The 18,426-nt window shown below is 46.0% G+C and overlaps 1 protein-coding gene across 3 annotated transcripts in view; it reads left to right on the top strand.

Moving 5' to 3' along the window:
- robo1 (roundabout, axon guidance receptor, homolog 1 (Drosophila)) overlaps positions 1-18,426 on the top strand; it is a 368,608-nt gene that overhangs the window by 281,807 nt on the left and 68,375 nt on the right. For all 3 annotated transcript variants that reach the window (XM_043701427.1, XM_043701428.1, XM_043701425.1), the window contains 8 exons: positions 1,917-2,041; positions 2,918-3,089; positions 7,858-8,063; positions 9,669-9,750; positions 12,886-13,054; positions 14,167-14,333; positions 14,792-14,913; positions 16,401-16,635. In XM_043701427.1, coding sequence (XP_043557362.1) covers positions 1,917-2,041; positions 2,918-3,089; positions 7,858-8,063; positions 9,669-9,750; positions 12,886-13,054; positions 14,167-14,333; positions 14,792-14,913; positions 16,401-16,635 — 1,278 coding nt within the window. The remainder of the gene's footprint in view (positions 1-1,916; positions 2,042-2,917; positions 3,090-7,857; positions 8,064-9,668; positions 9,751-12,885; positions 13,055-14,166; positions 14,334-14,791; positions 14,914-16,400; positions 16,636-18,426) is intronic.

Below are 18,426 nucleotides of genomic sequence, written 5' to 3'. Positions count from 1 at the left end.
TACAGGATGCAGCAGGAGGCCAGTTGACCTTTCAAGCCTCTGCCCTTTCTTCCTTGGAGCAGTATGCTCAGTACCACTGCTAATTCCACATATCCCTGCAGTTTTTTTCTCCTCTAGGTTTTATTTCATTCTACTTTGAAGACTCGTATTGAATCTGGGTCCAGGAACTTCCAGATCTTGAACATGCATTGAAAAAACTTTTGCTCTCTTCGATTTCTGCCCCTTTGTTACTGAACCTTCAACTATCAGAAACAGCTTCTCCTGGTTGACCCTCATTGAACTCTATGTGCTTTTAAATGACTTGATCAAATTTCACCTCTTTCTCAGCTCGGCGGAGAAGACCCTCAGTTCTCCCATTCCCAGTCTATCCACACAACTGAACGCCCTCAGACCTAGATCATTGTTATGAATTGTTTCTGCACCTTTCCCAAATTCATCAGGTGCTTCCTGAAATACAGTGACCACTTAGGATAGATAGCTAGAAATAGGCCATTCAGCCCACCTAGTCTGCTCCACCATTCAATGAGATCTGATAGTCCTCAACCTCACACTCCTGCCTTTTCCCTTTGATTCCCTTCCTGATTAAATCTCAGCCTTTATTATACTTAGTGACCCAGCCTCGAGAGCTCCCAGTGAATTTAATTGAATTGAATTTACTGTCACATGTGCCGAGGCACAGTGAAAAGCTTTGTGGTAAAGAATTCCACAGATTCACTCCCCTCTGAAAAGAAATCCTTCCTCATTCCTGTCTTAAATCTGTAACCCCTCATTCTGAGATTATGCCCCCTGGTCCTAGACTCCAATCAATACAGGCCCAATCTACTCAATCTCTCCTCATTAGACAGTCCCTTTATCCCTGGTATTAGCCTGGTGAACCTTCACTGGACTGTCTCCAATACCAGGATATATTTCCTGAGCTAAGGGACCCAAAATTATTCAGAGTGTTCCGGCTGTGGTCTGACTAATACCATGTAAATAGTTTTAGCAAAACCTCCCTTCTTTTATACAGCATTCCCTTAGAAATAAAGGCTAACATTCCATTTCCCTTCCCTATTACACATTGAACTTCAATGCTAGCTTTTTTTTTGTGATTCACAGACAAAGACTCCCATTGCTCAATTCTGTAGCTCTCTGCTGTCTTTCTGCATTTAAGTAATATTGCCAGAGCATGACCCAATTCTCCAGCTGAGACAGAACTAGTGACGGGGATGCAATGGGATCTTCTCTCTTCCTGGCCTCAGTTAATAACCTGTCACACTCACAACGTCAGGACCCACAGTTCTACAGAATCTCTGCTGTCTTTATATCTTCCCCACTCTCTCTTGATTGAGTTCTTAATGATTACAGGTGGGGTTAGTGAGGGAGGAGGATGATGCTGGGGGCATTTTTTGGTGAACTAACTCATTTTTAAAAATGAAATTAGATATTTAAACGTTGGAACTAAGTGAAAGTACATTGAAGGTGAGCTACGATGATCTTAGCTGGAAGTTACAGCACATTGTCACATGAAGACAAACTTGCATAACCATTTCAACAGTTCAAATCCAAGCAATTGTCCCAATCACTAGGGGAACAATGTTTATTTAACATAGCATCTTGTTATGATCTGGAATTTGTGACAAAACCAGATTTAATTTTGAGCTTTAAAAGGGAATTGGATAAATATTTGAAGAGGGTCAGATTCCGAGGCAGGGGGGTAGGGGAGAGGAACTGGGATTAATTGGATAGCTCTTTCCCAAGAGCTGGCACTGTCACAGTGGGCCAAATGGCCTCCTTCTGTTCAGTTCTGCTGTAGAAATGGCCCAGATACTGATGGAGCGATGGGCGCCGTGTGCTGTAATGGTCTGCGATTCTACGTTGTACCTTACGATGGTTCCTGTGGTAATCTCTTTCTCCCCCTTTTTTGCCGTCACCAGCTCCTCCGCAGTTTGTGGTGAAACCGCGGGACCAGATGGCGGCCGTGGGGAGGACGGTCACGTTCACCTGCGAGGCAACTGGAAGCCCCCAGCCTGCCATTTTCTGGCAGAGGGAGGGAAGCCAGGTGAGTGCCGGGCACTGGGGAGGGGGGCACTACATTGGGGGCACCCCACAGCAGCTTTGGGAGGGTGGACACTGTCCGGTGATATGTCATGTTTAGCTGGGAGGGGGGCGCAGTTTGGAGGAAACAGGTGTGCCGCCCATCCCCCCAGCTCTGCCTGATTTGTAGTGAATGCTTGGGGGTGGGGGGAGGCGGGGAGAAAGCTCCCATCGTCAGGAAGGCACCTTGTGTTTAAAATCCGCAGTAAATAAACTTCCCCCTGTATCTGAGGGAAATGTGTACGTCTGTGTACCTCATGTGTGAATATCTGTGTCCACGTGTCTTGTGTGTGAATGCGCACATGCGTGTACCTCATGTAAACAGCACTACATCTGGTGTGTAATTCTGGATTTTTTTTCAAGTTTGCTGTCTGGATATATATTTCAACAAGAGTCTTCATCAAAGAGCCACATGGAAGATCTTTGCCTTTGTCAGAGTCAGATCATTGGGAATTATATAAACATAGAGAATAGGAGCAGGAGGAGGCCATTCGCCCCTTTGATCCTGCCACCACCATTCAATATGATCATGGCTGATCATGCAATCTCAGTATACCATTCCCACCCTCACCCCATACCTATTGGTCTCTTTAGCCGCAAGGGCCACATCCAGTTCCCCCTTGAATCTATCTAATGAACTGGCTCCAACAGCTTCCTGTGGGAGAGAGTTCCACAGGTTCACAACTCTCTGAGTGAAGAAATTGTTCCTCATCTCACAGCGTGGGAAATTCCCATCAGAATTGCAGGGGTTAAACACGTTCTCTCTTGACGAGCTTGTTGGCGAGACACTCTTGCTAACTCTCACCCTGGTGTAACTTTCCTCCTTTCTTTCTCGTTTCAGAATCTGCTGTTCTCCTACCAGCCTCCGGAGCCTTCCAGCAGATTCTCGGTGTCGCAGGTCGGCGACCTCACCATCACCAACATTCAGAGGTCCGATGTTGGTTACTACAGCTGCCAGGCACTCAATGTAGCTGGGAGTGTCATCATCAAAGTCTTCCTGGAGGTGACGGACGGTAAGCTGCCAGCAATTTAACCACGGGGAGCCAGTCCACTCCTTGAGGCTCTCACGGAAGACTGTCCTGATACCACATTCCTGGGATCATAGGGCAGGCAGTGACCATGCTGACAGAGCACCCAGACTCTTTGCCCGTAACATCTTTCGAACAGCTCTGTATTTTCAATCCGTTTCCTTTGTATCTCTTAATACAGGCATCCCCCCTTATCCCCGGGTGATACGTTCCAAAACCCACCGCGGATGACTGAAACCGCGGGTAGTAGCAAACTCTATCATTTAAATGGGAAACCTACTTCCCTGTCAGCCACCTGGAATTATTTCTGGAATATTCCATGTAATATTTTCGGGCTGCAGTAAACCGCGGATAACCAAAACCACACAAACCGAATCCGCGGATACTGGGGTTCGACTGTACTGTGAAATATTTGGAACTGGAAAGGGTTGTTGATTGGGTAAGAGGCAGGAAAATAGGATGGAGGGTCATGGCATGAGTACTAGCATTGCCCAGTTTTATGCTTAGCGAGTTTTGAGAAGATTTGTAGCTCAGGTTGAGGTTCTGGATGTAGGTTTGCTTGCTGAGCTGGAAGGTTCATTCCCAGATGTTTCGTCACCTTACTGGGTAACATCTTCAGTGGGCCTCTGGGCAAAGCACTGCTGATGATTCCTGCTTTCTCCTTATATGTTTGGGTTTCCTTGGGTTGGTGATGTCATTTCCTGCGGTGAAGTCATTTCCTGTTCTTTTTCTCAGGGGGTGGTAGATGGGGTCTAACTCAATGTGTCTGTTGATAGGGTTCTGGTTGGAATGCCTTGCTTCTAGGAGTTTTCATGCGTGTCTTTGTTTGGCTTGTCCTAGGATGGATGTGTTGTCCCAGTCGAAGTGGTGTCCTTCCTTATCTGTATGTAAGGATACTAGTGAGAGAGGGTCATGTCATTTTGTGGCTAGTTGATGTTCAACACATCCATCGTAGGACAAGCCAAACAGAGACATGCACGAGAATTCCTAGAAGCATAGCATTCCAATCGGAACTCTGTCAACAAACACTTCGAGTTAGACCCCCACCTACCACCCCCTGAGAAAAAGAACAGGAAATGACATCGCCAACCCAAAAAAACCCAAACATATAAATAGAAAGCAGGAATCATCAGTAGTGCTTCGCTCAGAGGCCCACTGAAGATGGTACCTAGTAAGGTGACGAAACGTCTGGAAATGAACCTTCCAGCTCAGCAAGCAAACCTATATCTGCAGTTTTATGCTATTCGTTTGTGCTGTTAACTGGGGCGGACAATGCCTAGTGGTATTATCATGAGTGATCCAGAATACCAAGCAAACATTCTGGGACTGTGGGTTGAAATCCCATCGGGCAGATTGTAAAATCTGAATACATTAAAAATCGGGGGAACTAAAAACTGAAAAACTGTAGATGCTGTGCAGCAGAAACAAAACCAGAAGTTGGTGGAAAAGCTCAGCGGGTCTGGCACTATCCGTGAAGAGAAAGCAGAGTTAATGTTTTGGGTCCGGTGACCCTTCCTCAAAATCAGGGGAAAACTGGTCACCATGTAACTGTTTTCAGGAAAAACCTGTCTGGGTCACTAATATCCTTTAGGGAAGGAAACTGCCATCCTTACCTGATCTGGCCTACATGTGACTCCAGACCCACAGCAATGTGGATGACTCTTATCAGTCCTCAGGGCATTTAGGGATGGGCAATAAATGCTGGCTCAGCCAGTGAGACCAACATGCCATGAATGAATGAAGAACAATTCTAGGCATTAGGTAGTTGTTTGTGCCTGCTCTCAGTTCCCTTCTGACCTGCCTGTTGACCTTCACCGAGGTAGAGGCTGGGTACATCACAAATTCATCTATCAACTCGGCATGTAGTGTGTGCATCTCTGACCGAGATAATTTTGGATTTGAATCCCACACCAGAGACCTGAGCCACCCTTCACCACATGGACTGCAGTGGTTCAAGATAGCAGGTCATCCACATCTTTTCAAGGGGCAACTAGTAACAGACAGTAACTATTGACCGAGCCAGCGACGCCCACATCCCACGAGGGAGTAAAGAGAATCCTGTAGTGAAGGGCTGCTGTTATGCTCAGTAGAGAACATAACATGAGGCATTGGCTGCTCTGTTTGGTCAGCTGAAGGGGCTGCACCACTATCTCAGAGTTATCCTGGACTAACATTCATCCCTCAACCAATATTGTTAGAAGTGATTGAGATAATCTGCTTGTTATGTTTGTGTGTGGACATAATCTCAGAAAAAGAGGGTGCTGAATCCGTGGAATTCATCACCACAGAGAGCTGTCGAGGCTGGGTCAATAAGTATATTCTATGCTGGGGTCAACAAAGTTTTAACCAGGAAGGGAGTCAAGGGTTATGGGGAAAAGGTAGGAAAGTGGAGCTGAGGATGAGCGGATCTTTAAGTACAGGGCATCCATCGAAGGAGGCAACACTGGGCTTGCACAGTGGCTCAGTGGTTAGCACTGCTGCCTCACAACACCAAGGACCTGGGTTCGATTCCAGCCTTGGGTGACTGTCTGCATAGAGTTTGCACATTCCCCCGGTGTCTGCGTGAGTTTCCTTAAAGTGCTATGGTTTCTTTCCACAGTCCAAAGAAATGAAGGTTAGGTGAATTGGCCATGCTAAATTGCCTGTAGTATTCAAGGATGTGTAGGTTAGGTACATTAGTCAGGTGAAATATAAGGTAGGGGGATGGGTCTGGGTGGTTTACTCTTCGGAGGATTGGTATGGACTTGTTGGGCCAAAGGGTCTGTTTGCACACTGCAGGGATTCTATGAGACCCCAGACCCTGTTTCTTTCCTGCTCTATTATCAGTCTGAATGAAAAAGTGAACAGAACCCTGGCCAAATATGATATTGGAGGTGGGATGAGACCCTTTAGTGCCACTTAATCAGGCATTAAGGTCCTCAATAAGCCTGAAGATTGGCTGGCTAGCTGGTGCCTTTATTAAAGGGGACAATTAAACAGGTGTGGATGAGAAGGCACTGGACAAGCCACCCATTCTGTTTCTGGTGTACATCTCGCATGGGGCTTGGGGGTGGTGGGTAAATGCTTGCCTCCTTTGTGGCCTTTCCAGTAAGGCATCCAGAGGTGAAAGCAGAGAGAGGTCTCTGAAGGGAGCTCAGGGTAAGAGTTGATGAGTATCTCACAACAGGCTATAATCCAGCCTTCCGATAGGGGAATAATGAGGCATAAACTTAAATTCCAGGAAAGAAAGCAGGGAACAGAGTACCATTGCAGGACAACACAGTGGTCATCATTATGTTTCCTCTGTTTCAGGAACATTTGTCTTACTTCAAGTGCAAATGATTGTTGCTGAGTTGATTTAACCTGCAATATTCTTTTTTCCTTATTCAGTGCACAGCTGTGGTGAAGGCCTCACTCATTCTCTGTCTGCTCCATGTAGGACTTGTTGTTCCTTTAGGCTCTCTTCCTTTACAGACCTGTAATACCTGTAGGCCTCAGTATTCTGATCTCGGCCTCACCGTGCCTAAAGGCAATGCACTTCTATAAGAACCACAGAATCCCTACACTGTGGAACCCGGCCATACAGCCCATTGAGTCCACGCTGAGCCTCTGAAGAGCATCTTAACACCACCCTCCCGACCCTGTCCCTGTAACCCTGCATTTCCCATGGCCAATCCACCCTAGCCTGTGGGAGGAAACCGGAGCACCCAGAGGAAACCCATGCAGGCACGGGGAGAATGTGCAAACTCTGAGTCTGACATTGAACCCGGGTCCCTGATGGAATGGATACTGGCGGCCTTTCCTTGACAACGGGCCGGGTAGATAGATTCTAGAGATGGGAGGTTGGTCTCTGTGATTGTCCAAGCCGAGTCCACCACCATATGAGAATGATCTTCAGGTTTTTCCTGTGTTCATTTTTCAATCAGCACACTAAAAACTTATCCTTTTAGGCATTAGAAACGTCACTAAAATCACACAATACCTGTTTATAGGAATTATGATAATTCCACACTAAATCAGTAGGGATGTTTTTTTCCAATATTGCAATAGTATCAAGAGAGCTTTATTATCATACAATCTCTACAGAGTGAGAAAAGGCCATTCGGCCCAATGAGTTCACACTGACTCTCTAAAGAGTATCCCACCCAGACTCCCGTCCGCCCTTCCCCCACACTACCTGATAACACTGCATTTCCCACGGCTCACCCTCCTAATCTACACATCCCTGAACACTATGGACAATTTAGTATGGCCAATCCACCTAAACTACACATTTTTGGACTGCAAGAGAAAACCCACGCAGATACAGGGAGAACATGCAAAACTCCACACGGACAGTCACCCAAGGCTGGAATTGAACCCGGGTCCCTGGTGCTATGAGCCAGTATGCCAACCCTATATATATATAGGCCTCCCTGTTCCTATAGGCTTTACTCTTCCTGTCGGCCTCTGTGCTCCAATAGGCTTCAATGTTACTGTCGAGCCTTAATGCTGTTATCAGGGACTGTCCTGCTCAGCTCCTCTTTATTACTTCCAGGTGCTGTGCAGCTGTGGGCTGTTTGCATGTGAGCTCACTGTGGGGAGATTCTTCACCATATGTTGATATTTTCTCCTAGAGGGATGCACCAGTTACAATTAGTCCCATAATTAGAGGCCTCTCTGGGCGACAGACATTTGCAATGGCTCTTTGGAAGTTCTATGAAATTTGAAAATAAATTGCTTCCACTTGTGCAAACTTTAACTGCTTCTCTTTCACATTTTGCTTCTGCCCCAGTCATTTCAGACAGGCCTCCCCCTGTCATTCGCCAAGGTCCCACCAATCAGACGGTTGCTGTGGACAGCACGGTGGTCCTCGGGTGCCTGGCCAGTGGAACACCCCCACCCACCATCCTCTGGAGAAAAGATGGAGTCTTGGTCTCCACCCATGACTCACGCATCAAGCAGCAAGAAACAGGAGCCCTGCAGATCCATTACACCAAGGTAAGGGGGATGCGAATACTCATCGCTCACAATTTCACCTCAGGCAACACTCTTCTGCTGAATATTTTTCTGCAGGAGAAGCTCTCACTGTATGTAGTTGACACAATTTACCCAGCTACATGTCCTGGACAATACATAGTGGCAGCATTGATTAAGTCCATAGAAAGTTGAAAATGGAGTCATAGGTAGACAGGGTAATGATGAAGAGCAATTGAGAAGGAGCTTTGATTAACAGATATCGAGACTCAAAACGTTAGCTTGCTCTCTCTCCATGGATGCTGTCTGACCCGCTGTGATCTCCAGTATTTGTTGTTTTCAATAATGAAGAAGGCATTTGGTATGCTTGCCTTTATTGGTCAGTGCAATGAGTATAGGGGTTGGGAGGTCATATTGCAGCTGTACAGAACACTTTTTGGGACACTTTTGGAATATTATGTTCAGTTCTGGTCTCCTTGCTATCGGAAGGCTATTCTGAAACTTGAAAGGGTTCTGAAAATATTGACAAGGGTGTTGCCAGGGTTGGAGGGTTTGAGCTACAGGGAGAGGCTGAATAGACTGGGGCGATTTTTTCTGGAGCATCAGAAGCTGAGGGGTGACCTTATAAAGGTTTTAATGTGGAGGTGCTGGTGTTGGACTGAGATGGACAAAGTCAGAAGTCACATGACACCAGGTTTATTTGAAATCACAAGTTTTCGGAGTGGCACTGTTGTGTGACTTCTAACTTACAGAAGTTTATAAAATCATGAGGGGCATGGATAGGGTGAGTAGTCAAGGACTTTTCCCCAAAGTATGGGGGTCCAAAACTAGAGGGCATAGGTTTAAAGTGAGAGGGGTAATATTTAAAAAGGACCTAAGGGTAACTTTTTCACGCAGAGGATGGTGCGTGTATGGAATGAGCTGCCAGAGGAATTGGTGGAGGCTGGTACAATTACAACATTTAAAAGGCATCTGCACGGGTATATGAATAGGAAGGGTTTGGAGTGATATGGGCCAAGTGCTGGCAAATGGGACCAGATTAATTTAGAATATCTGGTCGGCATGGATTAGTTGGAGCAAGGGTCTGTTTACGTGCTGTACATCTCTGACTCTCAGTAACGTGTGCCGTGACTCTATCTGTCACCCATCATTTTAAAGACTGCCAGAGGGCAGAGAGTTTAAATTAATGTTGCAGGGTTGGAAGTATTATCTTTCAATCGAGTTATTAATTTGAGACCCCAGTCTGCCGTCTCAGGAATGCACAAGGGAGAGAGTTGGACCCAAAGGCCTGACAACATATTAATGATGTGGATGCGACAAGTGAAGATGCTAGTGAAGTTAGTTCCCTGGTGACTGCACTTCCAAAATAATAAACTAGGTCACAATGATGGTCACCATCAGAAACGATGCTGCCTTTATCTCCCTCCCTGGTTCTTTTGCCAAATTTCCGTCTGCTGTGGTTCCCCATCCTGATACCACTTGAACTGTGATTGTCTCATCAGCACAGTATAAATACTTCAAACATGATTTCCCTGCCACACCATATCAGGCTCACAAACCTTGAAGAGGTTTCAACTTCTGGAATAGACTCTGCAAAGTGGTTTATCTGAGTGTGCTTCTCTTCCTTAGCTGGGTGACTCTGGTGTCTACACGTGTATAGCCTCAACACCAAGTGGTGAAGCAACATGGAGTGCACGCGTTGATGTTCAAGGTAAGAATCTCTTAATGTTTTAGAAACCCAGCCCTTGCTCAAGATAAAAGTCACAGAGTATTAGGCAAACACCATCAAACCTTCCCAGGACAGGGACAGCACAGAGTTAGGTACAGAGTAAAGCTCTCTATACACTGTCCCTCCATTAAACTCCCCCAGGACAGGGACAGCACTCGGTTAGATGTCTGGCAGGGTAGCGTGGTGGCTCAGTGGTTAACACTGCTACCTCATAGCACCAGGGACCTGGGTTCAATTCCAGCCTTGGGTGACTGTCTATATGGAGTTTGCACATTCTCCCTATGTCTGCGTGGGTTCCCTCCCACAGTTCATAGGTGGATTGGCCATACTAAATTGCCCAGAGTGTCCAGGGATGTATAGGTTCGGTGGGTGGGAAATGGTGTTGTAGGGGAAGTCTGGCTGGGATGCCCTTTGGGGAGTCAGTGTGAATTTGTTGGGCCGAATGGCCTTTTCTCACTCTGTAGGGATTGTATGATGATAAAGCTCTCTTGATACTTTTGCAATATTGGAAAGACATCCATACTGATTTTGTGAGGAATTATCATTCTTCCTATAAATAGGTATTGTGTAATTTTAGTGAAATTCCTAATGTCTAAAAGGCTAAGTTTTTAGTTTGCGGATTGGGAAAAGAAAATTATAAAAGCCTGAAGATAATTCTCATATGATGCTGAACTCAGCCCGGACAATCACAAAGGCCAACCTCCCATCTATAGAATCCATCTACCAGGCCCACTGTCAAGTAAAGGCCACCAGCATTCTCAAAGATCCATCCCATCCTGGCAATGTTTTTCTACAACCTCTACCATCGGGGTGAAGGTACAGAAACCCGAACACACGCACCAGCCGGTTTCAAAACAGTTTCTACCCTCCTGTTGTTAGAATACTGAATGGACTCACAAACTCTTAACATTCACCTGTACCTGTGTTTTTGTTTTTGCCGCTGTTTACTTATTATTTACTTATCTATGTTACTGAACTCTGTGGTCTGCCTGTATTGCTCGCAAGACAAAGCTTTTCACTGTGCCCTGGTACACGTGACAATAAATTCAATTCAAGTTCAGCTCAGTTCATAGATCCCTTACAGATAAAGCTGATTGATCACTAAAGTGACAGATCTACCTATCAATCAGATTACTTTAACAGCAGAGGAAAGGGCTGTTTGTTTCCTCTAGTCTATGCTAGAATTTTGAGTTTCAGTTTAATTTATTGTTGTCACAAATTTGTGCTGCACATGCTCCTCCCCATCCACCACTTCATTGATTCCCAATAACTGATCCTTTTATTGCTTTCCCCCTCACATGCCTTTCTCACATCCCCGGAAATTTACTACTGTCACTCGCATTCACCAGTCCCTGTGGGAGCGAGTTCCACAATCTCTCCACTCTCTGACTTTCCAATCAGACTCATCAATCATTACTTTGTATTGATGATCTTGGAATTTACCCCCGCAAAAAACATTGGAGCATCTTCTTTTCATCTGTCCTCAGGAAATGCTTTCAGGATGTGAAGGGCTGATACCAGATCACCTCTGTTTGTGCTTTAAATTGATATTATTGAGTCATAGAGATGTGCGGCACAGAAACAGACCCTTCAGCCCAACTCGTCCATGCCGACCAGATATCCTAATCTAATATAATCCCATTTGCCAGCACTTGGCCCACATCCCTCCAAACCCTTCCTATTCATATTCCCATCCAAATGCCTTTTAAATGTTGTAATTGTACCAGCCTCCACCACTTCCTCTGGCAGCTCATTCCATACATGCACCACACACTCTCTGCGTGAAAAAGTTGCTCCTTAGGTCCCTTTTAAATCTTTCCTCCTCTCACCTTTAACCTGTGCCCTCTAGTTCTGCACTCCCACCCCAGGGAAAAGACCTTGTCTTTTTATCCTATCGGTGCCCCTCATGATTTTATAAAGGTCTATGAAGTCACCCCTCAGCCTCAGACCCTACAATCAGCCTATAGCTCAAATCCTATAGAAAAGTACAGCACAGGAACTGGTCCTGTCCTTAACTACATCCACAGGAATCCCATATAATCCAGGCTGATGCTCACAGTACAGTATCAAGGGAATGCAGCAGTGTCCCTCAGATAATATCACTTCATATGATTATACTATGGCTGTTTGTGGTAATCTGCTGTTGGCAAATTGGTTGCCAAATTTCCTGAATCCGACAAGAATGTTGGTTCTGAAGAAGTGTCACTGGACACAAAACATTAACTGAGTTTCTCTCTCCACAGATACTGCCAGATCTGCTGAGTTTCTCCAGTAGTCTCTGTTGGTGATACTCCAGCATCTGCAATTCTTTTGAGTTTTTCCATCTTCACATGACATTTGTTCAGAAACTGGATGTATTTGTGCAGAAATCTTAAAGGCGCCTGAACAGATTGAGAGAGCTTTTAATAAGGTTTACAACATTAGGGGCCTTATATGTAAAGGCAGAGAGTAGAAGAAGAAACCTTCCTCAGGTTTTGGTTTTGATTAGATTCCCTACAATGTGGAAACAGGCCCTTTGGCCCAACAAGTCCACACCGACCCTCCGAAGAGTAACCCACCCAGACCCATTTCCCTCTGACTAGTGCATCTAACACCATGGACAATTTAGCATGGCCAGTTCACCTGACCTGCACATCTTTGGGTTGTGGGAGGAAACCGGAGCAGACACAGGGCAAATATGCAAATTCCAGACAGACGGTCGCCCGAGGCTAGAATTGAACCTGGGACCCGGGTGCTGTGAGGCAGCTGTGCTAACCACTGAGCCACTGTGCCGCCCCATTGCCAAGTGGAGTATTAGTGTTTAAATCTGGTTACCACACTTTAAGAAAGATATGAAGGTGTAAGGCAGGGGACAGAAAAGATTCTCAGGAATGGTTCCAGTTACATTGACAGATTAAAGAAGTTCTTATTTTTTCACACTAAAATAGAGAATGCAATCCCTTTTCGTATAATCCCCTTGTGCGATGCACTGTCTAGTTTTTCTCGTTCATACACCTGTCACCTCATTGAGATTTATTTATTTACTGCTTTGTATCTAAACAAAACTTGCTATTGTTCTTGACTGATTTGGAATCCATTATCTCCTCCCTTGACTCCCTGTGGGTCTTGGGATTCCAGAGTTCGGGACTCCAGTTTTACCTCCTCGGGTACCAGACCCCAACCTCATTCCTGGAATGCCATCCAAGCCGGAAGTGAGGAATGTCAGCAAAAATGGGGTGACGCTGATTTGGAAACCAAACATGAATTCTGGAGCCACCCCGATCTCCTACGTCATTGAGGCCTTCAGGTGAGTCCCACCTTTGTCTCTGTGTGGAAATGGGTGGATTCCCGTTGGGAATTGTTCAACCCGGAATGGCCACCTTCAAGCCACAGCACCCTCCGCAGTCAGATTCCTTGACCCATTGGCCTATTCCCCACCACACTCTCGGTTTTTGTCGAGAGGTTGCATAGGGATTGGATCTCACCTAGAGTCCACTATCAACGATTACTGACATTTCCGGATTGTCCTGGAACCAGCTGGAATACAGATCGCTCTCCCAGCTGATCTTATGAGTAACACAGGGGGAGAAAGTTTCCGAAGGGAACATTGCTGTACAAAGAGTGCAATGGATCTTTCACCATTACTCACTCCTCTATGACCATTATTCAGGTTAAATAAACTCCTCATCAGGGTGACTGTACCCACCTCAACTTTCCACTCCCTACGGAGATTCTAATCTGTCATGATTATTGCTGTGCCCTCCTCACAAGCTCTCATTACCTCTTCCTTTATATCTCCATCCTTTCACCTGATTACTGTTGAGGAGACTGGACAGTCATTTCTTGCTTCTGTCATTTCTCATTTCTACTCAAACTGTTCCCATACCTTGGTTTCCTGAACTTAAGTCATCCTGCCCTGTTGTGCTTTATTAACCAGAGCAACCTGTCCACCTTTACTCAGTTTCCCGCCATTCCTAAAGGTGCTTTAACCATCAAGATTCACCTCCATATCCATGTCAACCCTCAACACACATACACACATTGTTTAGCCCCTCTGCTTCATTGGCTGGGTCTAGCTGCAGAATGAGCCTGGGAATGTTATGGACTATATAGACACATAGAAAATTGGAGCAGGAGTAGACCATTTGGCCCTTCGAGTCTGCTCCACCATTCAATGTGATCATGGCTGATTATCCAACTCAGTCCCCTGTTCCCATTTTCTCCCCATTATTTCCAGTGCTATGCGCTAGAAATTTACATGTTCATCTCTCGTGTGGGACCTCACCAAAAGCATAAAGTATAAGGAGTTAGAAAGGCAGTGTGGTTTTCATTGGGGCAGGGGGGCACCTAGCATTTTGCTGTGATTGATTTATACCTGTGTAATGTTCCACATATCAATTCTTGTGATGTTATTTCCAGTCATGCAGCCGGGAGCAGCTGGCAAACAGTCGCTGACCGGGTGAAAACTGATACATACGCCATTAAAAACCTGAGATCTAATGCTGTCTACCTTTTCCTGATCCGAGCAGTCAATGCTTACGGTCTCAGTGATCCAAGTCCAATATCAGACCCAGTCAAAACCCAAGGTAAGACTCATACAGTTGTAAAACATAAATCAAATGGCCCAATAAAGGGATGGTTTTACTAACCCAAAGAAGTTGATGGGAACAGAGTAGAGGGAGCTTTACCTTATATCTAACCCCTTGTTGTCCCTTTCCTGGGAGTATTTAATGGAGACAGTGTAGAGGGAGCTTTATCTGTATCTAACTCCATGCTGCCCCTTTCCTGGAAGTATTTAATGGTGACAGTGTAAAGGGAGCTTTACTCTGTCAGTAACCCTGTGCTGTCTCAGTTCTGGGAGAGTTTAATGGGGACAGTGTAGAGAGAGCTTTACTCCATACCTCACCCCATACTGATGGTGTCCTGGGAGTGTTTATATCTAACACTGTGTGCAATAATATTTTGGAATGTTGTTTCTGCAGATTAATATTCATGGCGAGTTTGGTTAGCTGTTAACTGGAAATGAAGTCTTTAATTCTTGCAGATGTCCCACCCACTGGTCAAGGTGTTGACCACAGACAGGTACAGCGGGAGCTTGGTGACGTGATTGTTCATCTCCATAATCCCATCATCCTCTCTTCATCTTCAATCCAGATCCACTGGACTGTGAGTACCGACAAAACAAACTGCAGGGCTGACTCCCTCTGACTCAGATCAAAAATGTAATCAATGTTGACTTGCATGTGGTGGGAGAAACAGAGCCAGCCCCATTCTCAACTCTCTTACTGTGGCCGGGTTAGCAGATCCATATTTGTTTGATACTGCGGTCATTGAATCCCTACAGTGTGGAAGCAGGTCATTTGACTCATGGGGTCCACAGTGACCCCCTGGACAGCATCCCACTCAGACACACCCCCTACCCTATCCCTGTAACCCTGCATTTCCCATGGCTAATCCACCTGACCTGCACATCTTTGGCCCATGGGAGGAAACTGGAGCACCCGGTGGAAACCCACGCAGACATGGGGAGAATGTGTAAACTCTACACAGACAGTCACCCAAGGGTGGAATCGAACCCAGGTCCCGAGGCACTGTGTGCCGCAGTGCTAACCACTGTCCTCAGGGTCTGTAACTGGAGCAAGGGAAGGAATTTAACAATTCATCCAGGGGCTCAGAGAGGTTTTGTTACACACCTCCTGCTTATACCCACTCTGTACATGACCCTGACATTGTTTGACTGATCTTTCATTGGGCCAATAATGGTGGCCATAATACCCACAATCCCCTTCAGTACAGAAACCTCTCTACTGATTGAGTGGGACTGCTGAATGTGGTTCCCTCCTCATCTGACAACACACAGGCCCTGATTTTGATGGAGTAATGTGGCGAGTTGGCACTGATTTCCACTCTCATTCTTGCCACTTGCTTTCTTCCTGGGCATTGGATAAGATTTGTGAACATGAGTTCACAAATCTGCTTGGCTCCATTGTTGGATGGTTGGCATCTCCTCACACCCACCTTCCTGATGGGTTGGGACCAGCTCCTGGTTGACTAGTGGTTCATGTTGCTCAGAGAATTGGGGAACCAGTGCCTCATTCTGGCAGCCTTCTAAGGTAAACTCCATTTGTCTTGCCCCTGCCAACTCATGTTCATCCAAGATCCTTTATAACCCTCATGCTAACTAATGGTATTTCCACGTCCCACTTCCATGTACAGACTGGTCCCAACGTTACCAGTGACATGTGCAACAGCAGAACTCAATGTCTTTATGGAAAAAGACAAGTTGAAAGTACTGAAGATCTCATCCCTCAGGTGATACCTTATTATACAATTTGATAACACCCCCAGCCCAATATCTGCCTCCATTATCCCACTTCCCCAGTCTGATAACCTACTCACCGAACCTGATATCCCACTCCACCAGCCCAATATCTCACTTCAACATCCCACTGCTACTTTTTCCAATATTTCACTCCCCTGTCCGATATCCGACTCCCCGGTTCGACATCTCACTCTCCCGGCTTAATACCTTTCTCGTCAATTGGATATAACACTCACCTCACCCAGAAACACACTGCATCTTGGGACTGATGGAGATTCTCCACATTTCCTCCTCCTTGAATGTTCGCGATCTCTCTTACCCCTGTCCCCAGGTGGATCAGCAATCACAGTACATCCAGGGATACAGGATACTGTACAGGCCCACAGTGGTGGACAAGCAGCCTGAGATTGAGTGGTCAGTCTTTGAGGTGAGGTCAGCGACTGACCGGAGTGCTGTGCTCCCTAAGTTGAAGAAAGGAATGGGCTACGACATCAAAGTGCGCCCATTCTTCAATGAGTTCCAGGGCGCAGACAGTGATGTGAAATACGCCAAGACCATGGAGGAAGGTAAAATATAACAAACTGTAAAGTTTTTTATTTGGTGTCGGTGTTCCAACCATTTCATCTGACGATTTTGTTATTACTGCGGCTCCATTTGGTGGACTGCCATTTGATCTCCAACTCTCTTTTTAGCTCAGGGAAGATGTATTCCTCGGGGACAGGAAATGTAGAGTCCTGACCCCACACTGAACAAGTAAATAACGGCCAGAACTCCCTCACCTAACATTTAACCTCCAGAGATGGCTGATTTCCCCAAATGATACTGGGAAATAAGGGGTTAAATTAGGTGGGAAAACTGCACAGAAGAGGCCTGGTATTCTGCTCAGTAGAGGAGGCCGAGTGTTTTAAGGTATTTCCAGGTCCTGACTACAGTGCAGGAAGAGACCATTCGGCCCATTGAGTGTACCGACCCTCCAGTGACAAATCCTTGTGTTTACCATGGCCAATCCACCCAACCTGCACATTCTTTGAGGAAGCCCACACAGACACAGGGAGAATGTGCAAACTCCACACACACAATCACCAAGGGGTGGAATCGAACCTGGGACTCTGGCGCTGTGAGGCATCTGTGCTAATCACTGAACTCCCATGCCACCTGATAGAATAGGGGGAGAGAGAAAGTTATTCCTCTGTCAAGGGAGACTAGAGGCATAACCATAAATATAGTGTTCCAAAGTTTAGGCTAATGTCAGGAAGTATTTATTCAGAGAGAGAGGAGTGTAAATTTCAAACACTCTTCCCCCACCCCACGTTGGAGGAGGGTGTGTGATGGTGGTGCAGTTGAAAATTGTAAAACTACGATTGATCGATTAATGTGAGCGAAAGCTTACCATTGAGTATAGGAGTTAGGAGGTAATGTTGCAACCGTACAGGATGTTGGTATGGCCACTTTTAGAATACTGCGTACAATTCTGGTCACCCTGCTATAGGAAGGATGTCTTTAAATTTGAGGGGGTGCAGAAAAGATTGATGAGGATGTTGCCAGGACTGGAGGGACTGAGTTATAACAATAGGCTGGGGCTTTTATCCCTGGAGCAGTGGAGGCTAAAGGGTGACCTGATTGAGGTTTATAAAATCATGAGGGAGATGGATAGGGGGAACTGAGGGTGGTGCATGTATGGAATGAGCTGCAAGAGGAAGTGGTGGAGGCTGGCACGATTATGACATTTAAAAGGCATCTGGATGGAAATATGAATAGGGAAGGTTTGGGGGGATATGAACCAAGTGCTGGCAAATGGGACTAGCTGAGATTGGGGATGTCAGGTTGGCATGGATGAGGTGGGCTGAAGGGTCTGCTTCCGTGCTGTATGTCTCTCTGACTGTGTAACAGAACCAAGGTGCGCCAGTGGATTGTCAGCACAGTCTATCTGGTTCACTCATGTCCATTAGGGAAGGAAATCTGCCATCCTTACCCAGTCTGACCAACTCGTAACTCCAGACCCACAGCAATGTAGGTGACTATTAGTTGCCCTCTGAAATGGCCAAGCAAGTCACTCAGTTTAAGAGCAATTAGGGATGGACTTCAAATGTTGGCCTTCACAGTGACATGAATGCATGTTTTTTTATAAAAATGGAGTTGAGGTAAATACCGGTTATGGTCAAATTGAAAGGTGCAGCAGGCCTTGAGGAGCTGAATGGACTCCTATGTATGTGTGTCTTCCTTGACACTGTCTTTATGTAATTCCATTCTCACCCATTTTGCAGTCACACACTACCTCCAGCGGCAGTACTGTGTCTCACATTTAACAGGTGTCATAAAATGAGGAAACATAGAGAAGAGGAGCAGGGGTAGGCCAT

This window comes from Chiloscyllium plagiosum, chromosome 12, assembly GCF_004010195.1.
Source record: "Chiloscyllium plagiosum isolate BGI_BamShark_2017 chromosome 12, ASM401019v2, whole genome shotgun sequence".
Taxonomy (NCBI): Eukaryota; Metazoa; Chordata; class Chondrichthyes; order Orectolobiformes; family Hemiscylliidae; genus Chiloscyllium; species Chiloscyllium plagiosum.
Note: the sequence above shows the minus strand (reverse complement) of the source record. Positions and strands in the feature narration are given on the sequence as shown.